The sequence below is a fragment of the Neomonachus schauinslandi genome, chromosome 6, assembly GCF_002201575.2.
Source record: "Neomonachus schauinslandi chromosome 6, ASM220157v2, whole genome shotgun sequence".
NCBI lineage: Eukaryota > Metazoa > Chordata > Mammalia > Carnivora > Phocidae > Neomonachus > Neomonachus schauinslandi.
The window spans coordinates 14,657,281-14,680,892 of NC_058408.1; the positions used below are offsets into that span (position 1 = coordinate 14,657,281).

Genomic DNA, 23,612 nt, shown 5'->3' on the forward strand with positions numbered 1-23,612 from the left:
ATTTTAGTGTTTGTTTTTTTAAAGACCTAGAAAATTTGAAAGGGCTGAGAGAGAGAGTTGGGTTCTGATATAGTGACTTCAACGCACACTGAGTATCTGAACCAATTTATTTTGATCTTCAAGATTATACTATTTATATCGTGGAACACTTAAGATGCAAAAGGTTGGTAGCAGAAGATCTGAATTATATCAAAATTGTGGGTCTTCCACTCTCCATAAGGGAGCAGTTTGCCATAAATAGCTGGCGTCTATTCCAATATATTTGCTAGTATAAAATAGCCTGTAGTTCAAAACAGGACCTAAGAAAACTCTTTTTTGTAAGAAAACTAAGAACACATTCTACATTATTGAAGGAAAAATAACTTTCTCTTCTTATGCCCTTAAAACAAACAAACAAACAAACTTTTGATTGAGAATCTTAGTTTCCTAAATTATTATCTGTTTGAAACTAGTCCTTATAATGGCCAGACTGTGCGATGATTTACAAAATGTTTCTGGGTTGATTTTTTATGATTCGGGGTGTGTTATGTAAAGAAACAAATATGTACACTGCATTTCATTTGGAAACTGATGTTTTGGGTAAAATCATATATATTTGTATATGCCTCCCAGTTTGGAAGCTTGTATTGAAATAAGTATGATTAAGAACACTTTTAGTGCACTGTGTAGTAATGCTCTCCATGCAGGGGGGAAGAAAAAAGGAAACGCAGTCTTTATTTTGTCAAAATGCACTGAGATGGATTTAATGTACTATTTCCCCTACAGCCCTCAGACCGCCACCCCTGTAACTGGAGAAGCCAATTTGTCCTGCCGTTGTTTACCTTTGCTTTCAAAAGCTATGCATTGTATATCTATAGGTAGAGAGGCAGCAGGTAAAGAAATGTTTACACGTATAATTTGCATAGGCATGCTCTCAGATTGTATTGACGCACTATTTCCTCTTCTGTAGTTGTGCAAAACTGCATCCCACCTCAGAGAGGACGATCCCAGGGGTTCACGTGCCCTAACAATTTAGAAGAATTGTCTTTGATTTTTCAAATGCCCAGTATGTATCAGGAAACCAGGAAAAGACGCGATTACGACGAATAAATGGGGAAGTACAGCACTAAATAAGCAGCAGCCCCCAGGGGTTTAAAACACAGACCACGGCAGGACAAACTTAATTCTCTACCTTCCGCAGAATCCTTTCCCAAATTAACTGGGAAGTGTGCGTGCGTGAGTTCTTCTTTTCAAGGCAAAACAGGTCTTAGGTTGGAAACCAAAGACAAATCCCTCCAGTGCCTAGAGAGTTAAGTTAGTTATGTTTCTTTTGTAGCTTCCCAGAAAAAGAGAGAAAGACAGACAGACGGAAAAGAAAAAGCACAGTGTCTCCTGGGAGCGTTCCGATGGCTGCCGTGCCCGCTCCCTTTTTCCTCTCCCACTCGCGGTTCTCAGTGCCCGCGGCTCTCTGCACCCTTCCTACCTGCCTGGCTCCGCTCGCTCCGTGAAGCCTCCCGTCGCCTCCCTCCTGATTGGGCAGACGCCCCCCAATCGGCTGCGCGCCTGGGCCGGTGGGACTGCATATGTAAAGCCCTACTTCATATTAATAAGCTCCAATCGGGGCTTTAAGTCCTTGATTAGGAGAGTGTGAGAGCTTTGGTCCCAACTGGCTGTGCCTATAGGCTTGTCACTAGGAGAACATTTGTGTTAATTGCACTGTGCTCTGTCAAGGAAACTTTGATTTATAGCTGGGGTGCACAAATAATGGTTGCCGGTCGCACATGGATTCGGTAGAACTTTGCCTGCCTGAATCTTTTTCCCTGCACTACGAGGAAGAGTAGGTACCTTTTTCTTTCCTTTTTAAAACTCGCCGTGGGGGTGCGTGTGTGTGTGGGGGTGGACAGAATGTATCTTTGCACAAGGATTCAGGTAATGCCCCGGGAATGTTGTGTGCACGAGTGCTTGTTTGTGTCTGTCTTGTGCCTTTTGTGTTGAGGGTGATCTCCTAATTCAGTAAGTCGAGAATTGTTCTCTGACTACAATGTTACCTTTGAGGCAAAGCTCAGTGACTGTCAGTAAAATAGCTGTGTGACAGTCACTTCTTATTCAGGTACTAAGAATAGGCACTTGGCACACATGCTTAGTGAACTGTTAAAATGCATCTTTTACTAGGACCCATTTTCCCAAGGAAAGATGTTTTAAAATACAATATTCAAAATGATTTATACTATTGAGTGCCTCTTATGTATTTGCAGTTTGACAGATATTTTCAGCTCTCTGTCATTTCTTACCGCGCAGAGTTAGAGGCAAAATTGCACATTTACTAATTCTCCTTCAGAGAACAATTTAAAAACTAGCCCTGTGCAATTCAGGGCTAGAATAATGTTATTTGCATGGTTAGCGTTAAGTCAGCACTTAACTGACAAATCAGTCCATTAAGTAACATGAGATTTTCACACATTATAAATATTTAAGGAGAGAAAAAACTAAAGAAGAAGCAGTAGTGACTTTTAAAATTTCCCCTTGAATAGACAACGTTGAGATTGTGGATTTGTGTCATGTATCCTGTCCAGAAAATACAGACAAGTACTTTTGTTCTTATATGCAGTTTAATTCGGATTTATGAATATCTTTATGCATAGGGATTTGTGTGTGTGTGTGTGTGTGTGTGTATGTATCTTTGGAACACTAAAGGTGGGGGAGAAGTGGATGGGGGTAGGACAAGTAAATTAGGCATTCTTGTGTAAATGAGTAGGTCACAAACTTAATTTCAACCCACTGTTAAGATAAAATATTAGTATATACCACGGGAGCTGTCACTGGATTATCTTTCTGTTGAGTCAGTTATATTGCTTTGCTTTCACATTACAGTAATACCAACTATTATAATTCTGAAAAGAGTGCTCTTGGCAAACATCTCTCTATAGACTGTGAAGAAAATCTAAAACTCGCGAAGATGAGCTTAGTGCATTATAGGTAGATGTCCACTAGCTGTCCTTAGTGACTGCATATTGCATTGCTTTGTAATTAAGTAAGAGATGAAAACTGACTTGCAGTCTCAGTGGTTGCTCATGTGTGTAGGAGTGTGAGTGTGTGTAGATACGTCTGTGCACGCTTGCACGTGCTCACACACACACATACACACACACTCGCACAAGGGATATTCTCCAAGAGATGGACGTAGGAGGAACGGAAAGCTTGGAAGGTTGCATCCAGTTTGAAACACTCACAGCAAGAAACAACCTTAAATTGTGTGAAAATAAAAATGAAAAATAAACAAAGGTAGGACTGCCCACTCAAGTGTAGTTTGAAGGTTAGTGCACTTGGGGCCTTAGAATTGGAGGGTGTAAATGTCTTCATGTCAGGAAGAAGGCGTTATCCAAGCTCACCCAGATTCTGAACTTTCTCCCGTAAATAAATAAACAAAACAAACTTTAAAAATTCCCCAGAGGCTTCTTTTTAAAGTAGTTTTCTTGAATTTAACTTCTTATAGCTAATTTGAATAATTTGTTTAAATAAGCCTCTAAAAGCAGGTTCATTTAAATGAAATCAGGGCACATGTCCTTTTGGCTTTGGCGCAAGATTCAAACTAGCTTTCTTTTTGGCTCAATTAAAAGTCATCTTTAAAAAATACAGATTTATTGTCTGGATGCAGTTCTGATGGTTACGTGGTTCACTGGACAGACAGAAAGATCTAATGCTAAGCAACACATCTGCCTCTCTGTCTCAATTAATAAACCACAGAATTTATACATGCTATTAATATTCATAGTAATTGTACTGGGTTAAACCCTATCACGTGTGCGTATACACAGAAATGAAATCAGAGTTATGCAGTTTCAGAGGAAAATATTAGGCAATTTCTGTTTTGGAGACTGTTAAAAAAGATTCATACAATTTATTGACCACCATTAGGAGAGCCTAAAATGTTAACCTATAACTATGTGTTTTTTATTTTAGGAAATGTGCCAGCACATTAAAGAACATAATGCTTGAAAGCTTGTTTCACATTTAATGGCAGTAATAACTGATAGCATACATAGATGAAAATAATATATCTGCTCATTTTGACATATGTGTCCATCTAATCATTCTAAATGAGTGTGCTCATCACATGAATCCCTTTCAACCTCTGATTAAAATGTAACATTGACTACAGGATTATAGAGCGGACTTAATTTTACTGACTGTTTTAACAGTTGTCACAGCTGTTGGAAGAAGGAAAGGCAATTGAAACACTCCAAGACACGCAAGGCGAGGAGGAACAGTTTAGTAGATTCAGCCTGATCATAGAAATCCAAGCATTGCTAATGAAACAGATTTGTGTTTTAAAATTCCTCTTTGGAGGTATGCAAGGTTTATTTTGTATGGTTCACTCTTTCTGTGTCAGGGTTTTGATTTTTTTTTTTCCCTCGGCCTCCTCTCTCCTTTTTAAAAGCTAATGTAAATTGAAACACAACTATCCGAAAGTAATACTATAATGTCAAAATATCTGAGATAAAATAGGCAGGAAGGAAAAATTTATACAGTAACAACAGCAACAAAAAGCCTAAATCCGAGTGGATTCAAATGTTTTTTAAAAAAGATAGGAGCTTGCCTAAATCACTTTAGATGTGATATGAACAGACACTTTTTTATTTTTCTAAGAAAGAACACCTAAACTCCAGACTTGGAGCTCATCTTACTTTTCCTCCTGTTTCTTCTCTGTAAGTCTGTTGCAAACACCTGCAGACTTAAAGGTAGGTGGTGTAGGTGGGGTTTTCAGATGATTTCTTTGTAAATTGCTGGAAGTGACAACTAGCTGCACTTAGGAGTGAGTGTTCTTGAGCTGTAGAATCTGTAACCTTGCTCATCACAGCACTAAAGCAAATAGATTAATTCTATTTTTCTGAAAATTTAATAGCCACTCTACATATCCCAAACTATAGATAGTCAAAATAGCCAGACAGTTTATTTTATGTAACATGTGATTTTCTCCTTGGAGTAAGCAAAAATAAGTGTTCCTGAGTTAATGGAATAAATGTGGAATGGGAGTGGTGAGTAAATGATGGGCACCCCATGTTTCACCAGCCCTTTGTGTAAGTGTATTTATGTATTACCTTATATACGTTTGGTGGTTAAGTTTAGAAATCCTCCTTTTGACAGAAAGGGCTGAAAAACAGCTTTCCCTTTCCTGGGCAGAGGCAAGGGTGCTGGTGTTGGCTGGTTCTTAAAGTGATGGTTTCTCATCTTAATGTGTTTATGGTACTGCTGCTTTATTTACTGAGCCTTGTGTGTTGCAGCGGTAATTAACCCATGTTATTAGCAAAGCCCTTGTGGATATCCATTAATTCTCTTGCATGGATGATCATTTTTCCAGTGTTTTCCCCCCAATAAGGTATCATTGTTCTTTTTTTTTTTTAATTCTAAATTGACGGCCTTTGATATATTTCTTTGATTTAATCTGACCTGTAATATATATTGACCATCTTATAAAAAAGGATATTGTAATTCAGTTTTTAAAAATGCTAATAGAAGCTGGAGAAAAGATTCCCCCCCCCCTTTGGTTTTCTTTTCAAAGTAAAAAAGAAAAGAAATTAAGGTTTAAAAAGGAAATAATATAGGAAATCTGGTTTAACTCCTGGTTTTCCAGGTTTTAGAATTTACGATAATTTGGGTCTTTGAGGTCTTTTAATCAGATTTTTACTTAGTTAATAACACTTTAGGCATTTTTATAAAATATTGAGCCAGCAGAAAAATACTTGTGCTTCCTGTGCTGAGAAAAGATAAGGACCATCTCATTAGCTGGGCCATACTTTTGCAATTAATTTTAGATACATGGTGCTATTCATCAAAGAGGGCAGGTAACTTCTCTATGAGTCTGTTTAACAATACTTTCACAATACCTTACGCCTGCAAGAACTACAGACAAAGAAGAGACCTTTCTTTTGGAAGGTAGGCATAATGCCCAGTCTCAAGTCCGTATCACTTGTGAAAAATTCCTCAACATTTGTTTTAGCCTAGTGACTAAAAAAAATATTTCTTTGTTTTACTTTTAAAGTGCTGTGCAGTACCGAAGGTTTTGCTTGTATAATTTCATAAAACATTCAATTCTGTGCTTATGGTTGATACTTTGTCAGACAAGTGGCAATTAATAGCAGTGATTTCTGTGAAACCAATTAATATCAATAAACTTTTTAGAACCACCTATTAAGCATTTAGAAATAAGAGAAGAGCATCGGAGGTATTTCAATAGAACTTTAAAGTCATTGCAGTAGAGAGGCTTGGCTTGGAATTTTGCTTCATAGCAAATTCATGGAAGAGAGAAACAATACAACGTTGATCTGTTATAAGTGCATATGAGCTCCGGCCCTAGCCAGCTCTCTGGAGAAAATCTTTGATTACACTGGCCCAGTTTGTTCAGTTTTTATCTCTTTTACATCCACTGGCCTTGTATTAAATTGTCATTGTCCTAAAGCGCTTGAGATAGAAATGAATTGCAGTTCTCTACATTCTCTGACAGTGAAATATTTAGGTTCTCTTTCTCCAATCATACTTATGTGTATATTTGATAGTGCAGGGATGACGCCAGGCATCTCGGCCGCTTCTCATTCTCCTGACTGCATTTCGTATGTTTTGCTGTTGATTATTTTCATCACCATGTGTATATGGATATACATGGTCTGTACTATTATAAATACATCAATACACATATGGTACTTTAAAATCTAAGCAGTCAACAGAATACACACACGTGTGTGTTTGCATGTATAGTATGCACGTGAAATATGTACCTTTGTGGGAAGAGTTATATGTGTAGAATATTACAGGTAGGCTGCTAAAGGTGTTCATTACATTTATAAAATAAAGTGAATCTCAAGTATTTTTCTGATCGATTAGTTGCCAGTTCAATTTGCCAGGCATGATTTTAACCTGGAATTAGTGTTTCGGGTATTTGCCAGGTCTGATTTTAAACTAAATTGGTTTAACTATATAGAAAGACAGGTAACAGGTAACCTAATAAGTCCATTTGTTTCTGATTTTATGATATTTTAACTGTTGTCATTCCTAAATTCAAAAGCTGGTAATCATAAATAATTTGTAAAATAGGAAATAAGCTACTAATATTAAATGCATAATTTAATGGTTTGGGCCCATGTCCAAGAAATAGTTTTGAATCAGCTCTTGGCTACATTCCTTTATTATTATTATTTTTTAATACAAGGGCCTGACAAATATATCTGAATGTAAACATGATAGGTCTCAGATAAATGCATAAATAGGAATCTTATTTATCTGTATTACATAAATATGTCATTTCCTCATTTTTTTTTTTTTTACTGAAAGCAAATATAGAAAACTAGTAAGTGTTCTATTTCTCCAAAGTACATCACAGATTTCAGAATTTTTGAATTTTACTCTAAGGGGTAAGTTTAGAGTTCTGTGATTTTGCTTAGTAAATCTGAAAGAGTGTTGAGAAAGAACACTTAGCCAACTGCTCTTTCTGTTGTAATTCTTGTTATTTATATGCTTGTTTAAATTCCTAGATTCATTTCCTATTGTTACTTGTATGTATAGCACTTTAATAAATTTAATGTTTCTCTCTCTTTTCTTTTTTTTTAAATCCTACTGTTTCTTTTTGCCAATCCATCAGGTCAAAGTTAGCTTCTTAGTATCTGAGGGTGATAACTGACAACCTTTGCCTTTTGAAGGATTGACCTGGCATCTCATTCTTGTGTCAGGTTCATTTTAGACTTCTACTTTCTAAGATCTAGGAAACCTCAGCTACTAAAAATAATTCCCATTCAGAGTTTTAGCAAACACATCTTTCCTCTGTACTTTTTCTTTACAGAAGTGCCAGGTGTTTCTTTTTCTCTGACTTGGACAATATTTCTCATTATTTTCCAAATGTATTTTTCTAATCAATGATACAAAACCATCACATTGAGAGGATTTAGATTATGTGGTGTGTAAGTGTGTGTGGTATGCACGTGTGTGCATATGCATGGATCAGTCCTCTTTTTAATGAAAAAAATTTAAAAATGTTTGGAGGACGGGCTTTTTATGCTTTGATTTCTTCAGATGTCATGCCATCGTAACTTATGGCAACAAATGTATATTTGGAAGATAACTCACTAAGACAAAGCATTAAAAGAAAGGTGCAGTTTTAAGTAAATTGACTTCTCACTGGTCAATTAAAGTGCACTTCAATATACTGGCATAGAGCTGTCTGTACATTTGAATATAGATATGCAACATTCAGCACTGGCCGTCAGAAATGCAACCTATGGCTGGGGCTTTGGCACTTAAAATCTCTTTGATACTTGAACTGTTAAACTCATGGAGAGCCTACCTAGGATTAGATTACGTTGTTCAAAAAAAAAAAAAAGAACTTAAAAGTAAATTTATATTTTAATTGTAAAAGGCAGTCTTTGTCCTATACGTTCCTCTGTGCATTCTCATACTGCTTTGAGTGACACAGAATTGCATATATACTTTTCATCATTTTGATTGGAAGTACACATTATGTGTAATATGCTTTGGCAGCACTTACCTAGCCAAAGAAAACAAATTAATACTAGGCATACTGAAGGCCGTCAGGCATATCACAGATGTGTCCATTTAACTTTGCTTCATCATACACCTTCTCTGCAAACAATTGGTTAAGATGGTACTAAATAAAAGGGAAGCTACCGATAAATTCTCATATTATATCAGAGATTGATGGCTAGCAGAAGTGTAATGAAAATCAGCTTGCTTGCTTACTTCTCTTTAAAACTCTGTGGGAATACAGACAGCATAGACAATAATGAGTTTTGTACCAAAAAAAAAAAAAAAAAAAGGAGTATGACTTAAACTTGTTCAAATCTTTCTACTCTCTTGGAAGTAACAAAGGGATTTATTGCTTTAAAAGTCATTGAAGTGGTGAACCTCAGTTGCTCCTAAGTGTGAAGTAAATAAAGACTTTAAGAAGTGGAGAATCAGAAGGAGCATGGGCAATCCATCTTTAACAAGGGACATCTCTTTTTTGTTGCACTTTGCATACATTTTCTGAGGAAAAAAAAAATCTTGTGCCTTCTTTTTGTGTGGCTTATTCAAAATGCAAAAAGAAAAATGAAATTTGAAAAAGAGCTTAAGCACAGAAAATAGGCAGAAGCATATTAATTTTTTTCTCCTCCATGATCAGAATGCTTCTCTTGTACATGAAAATTGATTTTTCATCGATTCTAGGAAGATTTTACTTATTTCTAATGGCTTTTGAGAATTTAAACAAAAGGCGCATTAAATAAATATATTTACTTTGCTTTTAATACTCACAATGTGAATTAAAATGTTTTAAAAGGTGTTCTTTTCAAGGCAGTTATTATATTTACATTTTATATTTATAAGAATTTATTTTACTTTGAAAAGTGTCTAAAATTATATCCATAGTTAACAAAAATAGTGAGTAATATGAAAAATTATAGAGACCAAGGTACTCATTTAGAGAAAAAAATTCAAATATGAGGTTGTTTAATCAATTGCCCTTTGCCCTCCATAATTCCAAATTATCACAGAACTTCAACTTCTCCAAAAACGTAAGCTGGCTGTGTTAAATTATGTTCATTTTTCCATAAATGAAGGAATCCTCTGACAGTGCTTTCTTCATTGTCACTAATCTATTAAAATAGATCAGATATTTTGAGGAGGGATATTATGCCTGTAACCAACTGTTCATGACCAAAGAAAGGGACAGATATATATGGTTGATGAGAATCGCATCTTCTTCCTATGAGAAGGTGACGGTATACAGTTGGTGTTGGGTCCAATAAATGACAGAAGCATCCCTTTATCCATAGACATAAATGAGACCTGCCTCATCAGTCATGGGATCATAGTGTCACAGATGGAGAAGCAACCATCAGCTGAATTGTACTGAACTACACACTTGGCTAATTCATCTTACTGCTCTACACATCTAAGGAAAGGCCCATTCTATTCTTGGAGTCTAGACAGAATCAGGAGTTGGGCTCAGGTGGGAGCATGTGGCTGCCTTTTTCTGTCCTCTCCTAGCCATTCAGCAAAAGGAGGTGAGGAACAAATGGCCAATTTATGCACAGAAGCCCAAGCAGAGATTCTTTCCCAGGGTCAGAAATTTAGTATTCAGTTGTCCAAGTACATTTTAGATTTCTCTTATGTTCTATAAATGTCATTGTTGTCTTTCATGCTCTGAAGAACTACCCATAAATGATTAGGTATGTCTCTCAATTCGTATGAACCATGAACTGGTATAAGCATTTTTTTAATAGAAATGGAGAGTAGATCCATGTTAGCCTGGATGATGCTTATGTTAGCCTGGATGATGATTCTTTCCTCATACCTTTATATGGAACTGTTCAGTTGGTTAAGTCTGAAGAATGAGAAAAATACCAAGAGGTTAAACACTCAAATTGTATTTAAAAAAAAATTTTTTTTATTTCCTTATAGTGAACAAAACTTTAATGTCTAGAGCATTTATGAGGGTTTTAATGATTGGAAAATCTGTCCTGAGAATGTGGTCACCATATGTGACAGCCTTGCTTTCTATCTTGTCTTCAGTTTATGGGGTAAGTTCGGTGATACTGTCTATTGTCTTACTTTGCTTACGTTATAGAACCTCTCTGCCTCCATATTGAGATCATCTGAAATGTGGGGGAAATGCCTGCTCAGTTCTAAAACACTTCCCTCAACCCCCTCAATTGCAGCAATATTTTCTTTTAAAATTTCTGTTTCTATTCATCTGTTTTGCTAAGGGATCATTTACTTTGATTAGAGGTAAGTACATGAGATTCATCCGTATTTGCATATACAGTATATTTTAACCCCCTCTAGAATTCCAAAGAGATTGCCTTCAACTTTTCCTATTTGTTTTCCTTTTGTGTCTGTTTGTTGTACATTCTAGTTGAGTGCTTTTATGGTGTTTTCTTGATTGTTGTCAGTTTGGGGTACTCACTGCTGACATTTTTGTTAAGTTAATGTCCCAGCACAAAAATCCATGGCAAACTGGAGTCTGGCTACAGGGCGTGGAAGATTCAACTTCTGTGTGATTGTGTGTAAATACAGTTAGTTAGTTGGGGGGGTTGATCAGATAGCTTGGCAGAAAGAGAGAGGAGCAGTACAAACTGTTTTCAGTAACTGTGCTGTTCATACACCTGATAAGATTGAGAGAGCTTTTCGAAATGCTGATAGGCTTTGAATAAGAAAAGAATAATCACTCCGTTACTGGCACCAGCTTATCGGGAACGAAGTAAAATGCCAACACTTTTACATTAGCAAAAGTAAATGTTTTAGACACTCTGTGCCTTTTTTCATTCAAGTTAAATAGCAGGGGTGCTTTTGAGTGTGCCACAATGAATAGAAGGATTTACTACCTTGACTAAATTACAGGTGAATATGTTGATAAAGGAACCTTCAGCATCAACAGCAGCTTCTTTGATAAGCATGTACATCTATGCTGTACATTCTCTGGAGAAATTAAGTACGCCTTTTTCCACTCCAGTTCTATTAAACATCATTTCTGATGTTAGAAGATGCAGTTCTGTCCTGTGTCAGTCGAGTCCCCTTGTTTCCAGCAGATGGGTGACAGGCATTTGAAACTTAGCTTATCGGACTTGTAAAATGCTAGTGTGCTGTTGTTAAATAAGTTAGGGCATGTGGACGTTTATGTCACTTGTGCTGAACCAGCAAAGTCCTATAGAAGAAACCTTGGCTTTTTTTCTCAGGAATGGAATAAGATTAATTATAAATTTAGAGTGCTTTAATGAGCAGATAAATGCATTTGTCCAAGCCACAGCCCATTTTAAAACACCTCCCTTTACAAAGAGAGAGATATTGGTTTTGCTCTCAATATAAACCATTAACTTTCCCAGCTCAACCATCTTCTCTTCTTTGTAATTTGACGCCTACAAATAATTTGGTGTATTCAGATTTGATAAATGATAGTGCAAGAGCAGATTGATTGATTTTGGATTACTATTGATTACTCTCAATGAGATCACTGTGACACACTCGAATCAATAAGATTCGATTAAGCAAAGCACCACCGTTCTATACATTCGGCAGCAGTGGGGAATTCAGGAACAGAATGTTCACAAGCTGATAAATTGACAAAGCGTTCAGCTTTAAATAGCCCTTTGTTCAGCACTAGTTCCTTAAAATATATTTCATTGGAAAGTTCGTTTTTGCAACTCTGGGCCTTTCTGTGGAAGAAAGGTCATCAGTTTAAGGTTTATTAAATTTTAACTAAAAACAACTGGGCTCCATTTAGGTGTAAAATAATTTAAGTACTTACTGCAGGCAACCTTCATGCTTTTGAGCTGTTGCTCAAAGGTTTCATTCTTTTATGAAGATGTCAATTGTAAACATAAAAATGCATCACTGGAAATGTAATGGTTTAAGATTCAAACCGAAATAAAAATTCCTGCCCGAGGAAAGCACTATAATCAAAATAAGGTGGTCTTAACTTTCCTCAGAAGTGGGCATGCTTAGGAGCGGCCCTGCAAGGCAGCGGCTGGTTCAACCCCTTGATCAAGCAAGCACACGCTGCTGGTGCTTTTCCTACTTATCTGAGGGTATTCATCATGTCGTCACTACTACATGCAGAACACTGAATATCATTTGATCTCAAAGCTGCGACTCCTGCTGATACACTGGAGTCTTTCTGTCCTGAGCAAACTTACAAAGTCGCCGGGGGAAAAAACTCATCCGTGGTTCAAGCCCTTCGGGGAAGGATCAAGGATGAGATTTTTTCCCTCATATTCCATCATGGTGCAGTCTTGGCGCTGGGAATGAAGCATGTGCTCTTCTGTTACGTGGGATTGCCTTTCAAAAAAGTGAGCCTTGGAGTAAACACTCCCCCGAAAATGTGAGCCATCGAATGTGCAAAACTTGATATCCAGTGAAGTTTCGACTGCTACGGCCCGAGCACCCCAACTCGTCACAGGTTCAAGTGTGAAATATATACTTAGATAAATTGTCCCATTTTGATAATAATGAAACACAACAAGACGAAACTAGGGGTGGCACTCTGAGGGAAAGTCAGGAGGAAAGTCAAGTTGGGAATCATGAAATTCCCTGACAAAACTTCAGCCTTTTTTGCCTGAAAGTGGAGATAATAGGATTCTAATTAGGTTTTCATGAAACCACATGAAATTGCCATTTTTGTAGGTCAAGAGATGTTCGTCTATCAGCATTTTCATGTGATTCAGCATAATAATTGAATTTCTTCCTATACTGTTCATATTATGTAAACAGATTGAAAGCGACAACTGTTATTTTTTTTTTATTTGATTTTATGATGGGCTGTGTCAGGTTATGGGAGACACATGAATTCTGTCTACAATTATGGCGAGTATATCATGGGATCATTTTTAACAGCAATTTTTGTTTTCTTTACGACTTGGGAGAGTTCCCAAGTACACAGTATTATCCACGCTGAGAAAGTCTGCATTTATCTGGCTTCTCACCTGTGGTAGGTAAGCTGCTTCTGAGAATCCATGTGAATTTTCCCTCCGCTGAGGAAGAGCATGGCACGAACAAGGGAGTAGGCTCGAGTGCTGACCCTCCAAAAAAGAGCACATTGCTGAGGATGGATAGGAAGCAAATTGGGGAAAAGATGCCGACACCTCAAACGTTTCATCCTCGCTTTCATTCATTAACAGAACCTTAATATGCTAGTTAGCACTTTGCACGCTTTCCCCGAGAGAAGTATTAAAACTATGCTCCATTAAATCTGTGCACCACTGAGGGTTAGGCAGATGCAGAACTCCCTGACTTGGCCGTGGAGCCCATGATGCTTTATTGGCTGTTGCAGGTAGAGAAGGTGCTTCGGGAGATGTAATAAAACGATCCCAGAGTTCCCATTTGACCCCCCAGATGTGCGGCTCGTCCTGGAGCTGTGCCGTGCTGGCCAGTAGGGGCTCTCTGTGCCCACCTGTGGGCAGAGTCTGGCTCCCCGGGAGGAAGGACCTGGGCTCGGGGTCTGTAGGTAGGAGAGAGGGGCTCTAGTACCACCCCCGGCAATGTCAGCCCAAAGTGCATCCTGACGTAGGGTCAGGTCAGGCCTGGGTACGTTTTTCTCACTCTGGGAAAGCACACAGCAACTTGCATCTTGTTTCAGAGCAGAGGAGGGTGGGCATCGTTTACTGGAAACTTGATTGAGCGAATGCCTCCAACTGGTCCCACTGTCAGTCTCAGAGTTTTCCCTCAGTAGTGTATTTCCCCCCTGTCTGTGGCACTGAATTTGATTTATCACTGGTGCTAAGATCAAAAAAGAAGTCATTCCTTTTGATGTTTGCTATTAGGCACATGCAGTGCAGGGTGGGAAGCTGGGGGAGAGTGGTCTTAGCATCCGAGTCACTGTCCTGGTCACACGGTGGCCACTGATGGGGGAACATATATTTTGTATCTGTTCATTTTGGATGTAAAATTCTAGGAATAGAGAGTCTAGCCATAGGACATTTTAAATTAATATTTAGGTTTGTTTCAGGTACAGATTCTTTTGGCAAGGACACAAAGCGTGGCTGACACGTCCACCTGATTAGGACAACATTTTTGTTTTTACTGCATGGGCATGAATTTTACCAGAAGACATACAAAGCTAAGAAATACAAATAAGCCAATGGGGTTCAGTCTTTCTTTCAAAAAAGAGCAAGTGGTTGCATTTATTGTTGGGTGGCAAACTGGGGGACATCGGAGCCTTATTTGCAAACGAGAGGAAAGATTTGCCGGGGTCTGCTTGTCCCGTCTTCTGGACCCTAGTCAGGCTTTGTTTGCAGCTCTGTACGGTAGCTTTTGTCCAGCTTCTCCGGGAGTGGGATTTCTCTGAGCAGCGTGAGCCCCAGCCCATCAGCAGGCTGCTAGTCAGCAGCAGGTGTGAACAACATAAAACAGGATTAACACTGAACCAAAGTGTGTACTAAAAACAGAACCCCTGCCTTGCTTTTAAAAGGACGGCAGGCCTGGGAGATAGAAGCCACTGTGGTCCCAGTACACTCCATGTTTACTAAACAGTGTTCAATGAACTATGCAAATGGCTCTGTTTAGGTGCGGGGAAGGCCTGCAAAGGATCCTGTTCTCTCTCTCTCTCTCTCTCTCTCACTTGCTTTTTTAAACTGTAAACTCAAAACTTAGGTAGAAAATTCTTCTTAGACTTTCAGAGGGGAAACACAAAACAGAACCAATGTGATCTGGATAAATCTTGCACGAGGATTATAGTTAATATTGTGAAGGTACTGTCCTTAGGTACTAATTGAAGTTGATGGTTATTCAGTGTTCTGTATTTCCAACCTCTAAAAGATATTATCGGTTGGCTTATCCTACGATTTTTGTGTGTGTTTAATTATGTGCCTTAACTTATATTTTCACCTTAGGTAGGTGAACCACAAGGAAGTAAAATAAGTAATTTCACTAGAGATTGTACCCCCTCTCCCCAAATTCTTTTTTTCAATCAGTGATACCTACATATGAAGAAGAAAGCCAGCCGGCACACACAAAAAATTATAGTTAATTTAGGAAGACTGCCTGTTTTTAACAAATTGGGCATTGCATCAAATTTATGACATTTGAGTCACTTTATCAATATTTTGTTTAGGAAAGAGAAAAGGGGCGCTTCAAAATCTATTTCTCTTTTTAAATTATGCGAATTATAGTATATACTATATATTTGGATAAAATTTAAAAATTTTTGAATTGGGATATCTATGTTTTGTTAGGTTTAGATTAACTTGTGGAGCTTTAGGAGTTGGACACATCCAGGAGGGGTCCTGAAATTGGGAAATAAATCAACCAGTTACAGAAATTGTATTATATGTACAGATACACACACACACACACGCCTTATCTATTCTTGCAACACATGTAAAAAAATATAGGGTTTTTTTGTGTGTATATGAAATGTCATTATATGACATTATATGATTTCTAACACTGTAAAAATATGTTCAACTATAGATATTTATATAAGATGTATCTGTTCGAGAATATCATAGATACTTTACTAAAGGATAATTTCGAAATGTTGGAAATCACAATTATAATTACCATTCGCTTTGAGTAACATCTGATAACATACATTACCTTTATTATCTTTTATATCCAGGCCTTAAATTGAAATTACCTATTCATCCCTTCACTCTTTGCTTATACTTACTGTTTTTTATTTTTAAAATAGCAGGTTTTTTTTAGGTGAGACTTTGCTGCTTTTTATTTTAGAGGGAATATTGTCTGCCAGTTTAATTGTGGCAGTCTTAACACACCTTGAATATACCAAGAATATCCCAATCATTATGAAATATATAAATTCTAAGATTACATTTTAATTCCACAGTTCCTACCTTTCAATGTTAACTTATAGCCATTTGCCTTATAATGCGCTTCTTTCTAAGAAATGTCCATCCCCTTCTGTTTAGTATTATTAAGTACCCTCGGTAGTGTACATTAATTAGGTTCTGGGCAAATAGTTTAATGATAGTTAATGAAATCAAGTTTAAAAGATATCAGTTTAACATTGATTTTGGAAGTGTATTTTTCATAACCAACTCTCTGGTGTCAAATTGATTGCTTATAGTAACTTTTCATGTTGCATCGAAAAAGATTACATGCATTGTTTTGCAATCTTTTAAATCACTCAGTAATCAGTTTAGTGCATTAAACTACATTTTCTTGATCATTCATTCAAAAATATTTGTGTACAAGCACTGTCCTGGGCACTGAGATCCTGAAATAAACGATTAAAAATTTAAAATGATCTTGGGTGCATAAAAACCACTTAAAAATGTGGCTTTTTATACCTGTGTCTCCAGTTTCAACTTGGGTCAGTCTTCAGAAAACGATTTCAGGAATTTAGGTAGCAGGAGTTTTAAAACTTAAGCACACTGAAGCTTCCCACCTAATTTTCTGGTTTTGGCTTCTTAGGACTGTTACGAAGTTAGCACCATGAACACAATTAGGAATGGTACATTCAGATCCTGAGTATTTCAAGAGTGTGACTGGGGGTCTTGGAGTAGTCAAGTCTGGTCTGGCCTGTCTTCCCTCAGCTGCAAAAGCCATTTTGACAGGGCTTCCCTGGGAAGCCTTTGAAGATTTGATCACCAAAGTTGCCTTTACATCTTAAAATGCTCTAAATTAGTTGTATATGGTTTGTTTTTCAGACTGGAAATGAGAGGGGAATTAAGTTTTTAAAAGCTCATGTAAAAAAAAAAAATTCATAGATCGTAGGGAAAGCAAGGGGGATTTATTTGAACTCTGGAAGGGCTTATGTAGTTTGACTTTAAGGGAAAGGTTTGACTTCGTAAACTCATTCTAACCAAAATAAATGACTACTGAAAGGTAGTTTTTGTAAGAAAACCTTGCCCTTAATCTTGAGATAATTTCACAGCTACTGTCTGTCCAGAATTCCTGCAAAACTGCCCCGTAGAGTTCCCAGAAGCCTGGGATTTCAGTTTGCTTGTCTCTTTGCAGCATCTCTTCAGTGGATGCATTTTTACTCCAGTGTTTTATTTATTTATTTCTTTGAAGATACAGATTGGTTCGCTTCAGGTCATTAAAATTATTGTCTTTCACATTTTTAGGTGTTTATAATTAGATGATTAGTGAAGTTAGGTGATAAGATTTATATTGGCATCAGTTAAGTTTATAGAAGGATTAAAATCATGGTATTGTGGTACCATTGCCCCTCAGAATATGCCAGAAATATCTCCGGAGAATTTTTGTCAAGTGTTTATGCTCAATTAAAATCTATACTACATGCTACTGAGTGACTGTCTCATGATAGCTTGGGCATCATGATGTTATAAGCTTCCAGTTGCAGGTGATAGGCAATGCGATTTTTTGTGTGTATTTCAGTGCTATAGAAGTACAAACTTGGGAGGGGAAATGCCACACTTTTGGAAATGACACCGGAAATAGAAGGCAAAGATTTGCCCCGGTTCAGGTATAGCTAATATTTTTTGTAATGCCAAAAAGCTATAGAATTGTAGTTTTTATCTCCTCCACTCGATAGATACATGCAAAGGGCAGCTTACCTTTATGTGAGACACGGCAGACGCAAACTGAGTCATCAACTCACCTATGTTTTCCCTGCATTGGTGGTTTTTGCAAAATATTTGTGAAAATACATTTATCCCCCCACAGTCTTCATGACTTTTCCGGTGTCACTCCCTCTAATCCCCCTTTCTTTATTTTTTATTAAGCTGAGGTAAAATTTTGCAATGGGTGATGCATCCTTCTTTATGCAAAGTGCCAAAATGCATTGTGGAACCTTCACCAAAGTCTTAAAAAAAAAAGAAAGAAAGAAAGAGAAAGAAAGAAAGAAAAAGAAAGAAAACCCACTAACAAAGCAACAGCCTAAAACATCGGGGGTTGCTAGGGGGTGGGGAGCAGGGAGGAAGAGGGCAGCTGGTAATTTATGATTCCTCTAATACTGCATGTAAAGGATTTGCCAGCGCCCCACTTCCACCCCACCCCCAAACTACACACCGCTCAGTGTTAGGATGATGATAATGTACCTGGAAGGAAAACGCAGTCCATGCCGAAGCAAGCAGCATCAGACGGGGCGCCTTGCCATCTGCCCCACCTGCTGCTTTTCTGAGTCCATCTGGTGACTGCAATAGCTCATTGTAGGCCTCTTCTGAGGAACATTCGGGCTGAAAAGCAGGCGGTGTGAATTATTTAGGTAGCTAGTATAAATAAATAGAAGGAAAGGAGAAGGGTAACAGGGGAAGGGTCTGAAAGCACCTTGTGTGTGATCCCTTAGCCCTGGGTGCTTTGGAATGCTCGAATGCACGGAAGCATTTGATTTGCATATAGATTTAGATGTATAGATCATTGTGCAGATTACAACCCAATGAGTTTTATCTAGATTTAGATAGCACCCAGCCTGCTTTGCACTTAAAATATGGCCAGCTTCAGGTAGGGAACCTTTGGGGACATTCAGCATAAGTGAAACTGATGAAATGTAATATTTTTAGGCATTGATTTAGCAGAAGTAAAACAACTGTGTGTCCTTTCTGAAACAGATGATTTTGTGTGTGTGGGGGGGGGGCAACACGTTTGACTTTTAGTGAATTGTGACTTACATATATTGTGTCCTTTTTTTTTTTTTTTTTACTAGACAGAAAAATTAGAATAAATTTCTGTGTTAATTTTTATTTGTATATGTGGCCAGTCAAAAATATTCTAGTTAGCTATCATGTACAAAACACTTTACCGAATTCAACGTACACTTGAATATATACTAAATATAAAATCGAAGACTTCAGTCCTAGAAATCTGTGTATGACTTTGTATTTGGGGGTCTGCATAAACCACATGGAGGGGAATTACCTGATTAATGCAAAATGAACTACTTAAATTGTAAACTGGAGTCAAAAAGTCATTTATACTGAAATACATTATTGAAATAAGGAAAGCTTATCATATGTCTCTAACAAGATGGGTTTATAAGGCTATACTTGTCACTGAAGTCTAGTAAGATCTAGGTTGTATATTCTAAATTGTAGGGGTGCCTGGTTGGCTCAGTCAGAGCATGCTGTGCTTGGTCTCAGGGTCGTGAGTTCGAGCCCCACGTTGGGCATAGAGATTACTCAAAAAAAAAAAAGTACACTTGTTGTCATGAGCACTGAGCAATGTATAGAATTGTCGAATCACTATATTATACACCTGAAAGTAATTTAACACTATATGTTAATTATACTGGAATTCAAATGAAAAAAATGTTCTAAACAGTAAATGAAGATTTGGAACTGTGAATGGAATTGGTGGTCCCCAGAATTGAAACGGACTGTTCCTGTTTTCTTTTCTGAGACTCATTGAGAGGATACTATAAATTTAGGGTGGGAATGGGGGCTTCAGTTAAATTAATTTATGATTCTTTATCCACTGTTCTCGTATTTTACTTTATAGATTAATACAGATGTATGGATAAGGTTCTATATTATTTATAGCCTGTTAATTTTTTAACTGCAGGCTGAAAAAGGGGTTTGAGAGAGCATGAAAAAAAGAATGTGTTTGTGAATATTTTCTTCCCGGTTCTATATGTATAGAAAGCGGTGTGACGTCTTGTGCTCCAGAATAGACTGGAGTCTTTAGGGTTTGTTCACTCCATCCCATTTGACTCCATTCAGTTGCAAAGGAAAGTTAATGGATCTGCTTTTTTGAGCCAGTAAAGCTCTAGCCAGGCACTTAAATAAGCAACATCTATCTGGAGCAAAATATGCATGAGAATGAATCATACTGCTAATTCAAAATAGAACCAGTAACCCACTTCATCTTTGTTCAAATAAAGTACTTTTTATTCAAGGAAATTTATTTATAACCAGTCTTTCCAAAAAGTATTTGAGATGACTCCTTTTTATCTGCATTTAAAAACCATTTTCTGGTGTCAAAGAAAATGAGGTATTTGTCTTCAGCCAAGTAGCTCCGTAAAATTTAAGGGCATTAAATAAAATTCAGGACCATTAGGCAACAGCTAGTTCATCCCTTCACGTGCTCTCTCATCTTTGGTCTTTGGCCTGACATTTCCTCCTTGGATCCCCCAGCCCGCTTTCTCCTCCACTGAATCACATGACCCCCCCCCCCCAGCTTTTGAGAACATGCCATGATAAAAATTCTCCCCCCCCAAAAAAAGAGTATATTTCCCACCATTAGTAACAGGGACCTTTCCTTACTCTTCTTAAATTATCTTTTCCTGAAAAACAGCCTGTTCCTCCTAGAGTCACTTGGGTACTATTTGCTGCTGATTGAATGCTTCCTCTTGCCAGGCAGAGGACAAAGTTGACAGAGAGGTGAATTACTTAGAAGGAACATGTAGGTATTAGTGGTAGCCGTTAACTGCAAAAACGGAAATTGACCCCATGTTTAATTGGTAACTTAAGGGGACACTTACAGATATTTTGAGGCTCTGTTGGTGTACAAAGTAATGAACTGTTTTAGAAAAAAAATTAAATATATCTGTACAAGAACACAAACTTTTGGGGCGCCTGGGTGGCTCAGTCAGTTAAGTGTCCAACTCTTGATTTCAGCTCAGGTCATGATCTCAGGGTCCTGAGATCTAGCCCCGCATCAGGCTCCGCACTCAATGCAGAGCCTGCTTGTCCCTTTCCGTCCCCCTTCTTGCGCACTCTCTCTCTCTCTCTCAAATAAATACATAAAACCTTTAAAAAAAATAAAAAAGAAGAACACAAACATTTTACATATTGCCTTCGTTGCTCTTATTCACCACGACTTGTATTGCTCGTTTTTTAAAATTTTGATTTCATTTAAGACGTACAGGCAAGAGTCCTCCAGAGCATTATTTTATCTTTTTTCGTATCCTGACATTTGGGTGTTAGAAGGTCTCTCTGATCTAATCTGGGCAGAGCTAGCTTTATGTTATCTTTGAATAATTCACATGCATATAATTTTGTCAATTTTGTGCTTGCGTTAGTTTTGTGCTTGCGTTAGTTTTTGCATCGATTTTGTGCTTGCGTTAGTTTTGCCTGGAACACAGGCAAACACACACAAAAACTGCGTTAGTTTTGCCTGAAACACAGGCAAACACACACAAAAACTTAACTTTACCCTGTGATCATGATAAAAAGTGTATTCGTCATGAAAGGAGAAGTTTAGAGTATGTTTATTTCCATAAATTGCAGTGGAAACTTAGTGTACGAACATGTAATTGACACATCACACTTGCTATGAACATCATTTTTTACCATTTTACAGATTTTTTCTTTCATCCTCTCTCATAAGACCAGAAGATCCATAGTATGGATGTTAATTTTACTTTTATTCAATTGGTATTTTCATTGAAGGTGTTACTTAAAGATGTGAATATCAACTTTTAGAGAAAGCTTTGTGCCCAAATATTTGCAAGGAATTTTAAGAGAGAAATTTCATAAGCTGTCAAGGAAACACCCAGAAGGAAATTAATTAGTGTTACTACTTGCTTTTTAGGAGTGTTGACTTTGTAATTATGTAGTCAGTTGGTAAGTCTAATGATTTCATTAGAACCAAAAAATAAATAAAATAAATGTTAATAAAAGCCTTTGTGTAACATATTATATATTTCAAAAGTAAATCGCCTTTTAGTGGTTCTTCTTGAAATTTACCATTAACACTTTAGTCAAATCAGCTATATTTATGGAAGGCTAGCTGCTTTTTTTTTTTTTTAAAGATTTTATTTATTTATTTGAGAGAGAGAGAATGAGAGAGAGCACATGAGAGAGGGGAGGGTCAGAGGGAGAAGCAGACTCCCTGCCGAGCAGGAAGCCTGATGCGGGACTCAATCCAGGGACTCCAGGATCATGACCTGAGCCGAAGGCAGTCGCTTAACCAACTGAGCCACCCAGGCGCCCGGAAGGCTAGCTGCTTTAAATACTGCACTCTAGTAACAGTTACGGTGTTATTAATTATATGGGATAAGTAGCAAATAGTAGCATCCATGTTGCTCCTTAATAGCCTCCCATAAAAAACTCTATTACCCCATTCATGGAGAAGAAGAGGGATAGTAATAATAAATCATGGGTATTTTTATGGGCTTTTAAGTGGGGCGGTAAGGTGACTATTTGGGGTTGCCCCAAAGCGAGGCTAGTAATAGAATGGTATTTACTTAAGCACTGAAGATAGTCAGCATGGCCTGGCCATCTTTTATTTTGGGGTGCCACAACCGGCCCAGGTATGATGCCAGATTTTTTTTATTTTCCTAAAATATGTAGATTAGAGCTGGGTTGTATTTGATGGGACAGAACCGATGGCAAGAGAAGAGACAGATCTGCTGATGAGTGCAAACAGAAGGAGCAGCATCTGTGCACACACAGGGATGAAGCAGGTAGGAGAAGTCTCTCTGAGGGCCTTTCTGCTACCATTTCTTGTCAAGACCTGGCAGAATGTCTTACTGTTAATCCCAGGGTCATAGTTTGAGGGTCATGTTGGGTACAGGTTTTAAAAATAATGCAGTTTATTTTGAGATGGAAGATACCATGGTACTTTATTTTGGGATGGAAGATACTATGCTACAGACTATGGGTTTGGAAGCCAGAGAAATTTATGCTGTTCCTTAAAATATGTTAAGTTTAATGATCTAATAAAATAGCATGCAAAAAAATGCTTGGCGAGAGTGGGCACTCAATAAAAATTTCATGCCCCTCCTACTTTGCTCTTAATAATGGGGTTGTTAGTAGCACTAGAAGGAAAGTACAAAACTGAGATTTCACTTCTCAAAGCCAAATTAGCTTCTTACCTCAACCGACAAATTCTGAAGTTGAAATGAGTCATAATAAGGATTAGTCAGGGAAGCTTGAGTTGAACCTATTTCTCGTGCATGTGTGACTCCTTATCAGTCTCCTACTACTTATAATTGCTGGATTCACTTTCTGAAATTAGCAAAGGGGAAAGCAAAGTAAAGACAGAAACCTAGCCGCTTGCAATTTTCTTCCCTGCCTAGAATGTTAGGGTAAGAATAGGACTATAAAAATATAAATACTTAATTATTATTATTAGGGAAATGTAGAAATAAAACTATGGAGAAAGTGTAGATTCTAGCAGATTAGAAAAGGTTCTCTTGTTTTTAGTTTCTCCTATCTTTTTTTTTCTTTTCAGTCTCTTCTGTCTTTAAAAAGCATAGGCATACCTCTCTTTCATATTAATCCAGTAAA

General features: G+C 37.5%; 1 protein-coding gene across 1 annotated transcript in view; it reads left to right on the top strand.

Moving 5' to 3' along the window:
- The first annotated feature begins 1,760 nt into the window (after window positions 1-1,760).
- Window positions 1,761-23,612, top strand: part of ESRRG (estrogen related receptor gamma) — a 220,694-nt gene continuing 198,842 nt past the window's right edge. Inside the window, exon 1 of the mRNA XM_021698421.1 lies at window positions 1,761-1,816. Coding sequence (XP_021554096.1) covers window positions 1,761-1,816 — 56 coding nt within the window. The remainder of the gene's footprint in view (window positions 1,817-23,612) is intronic.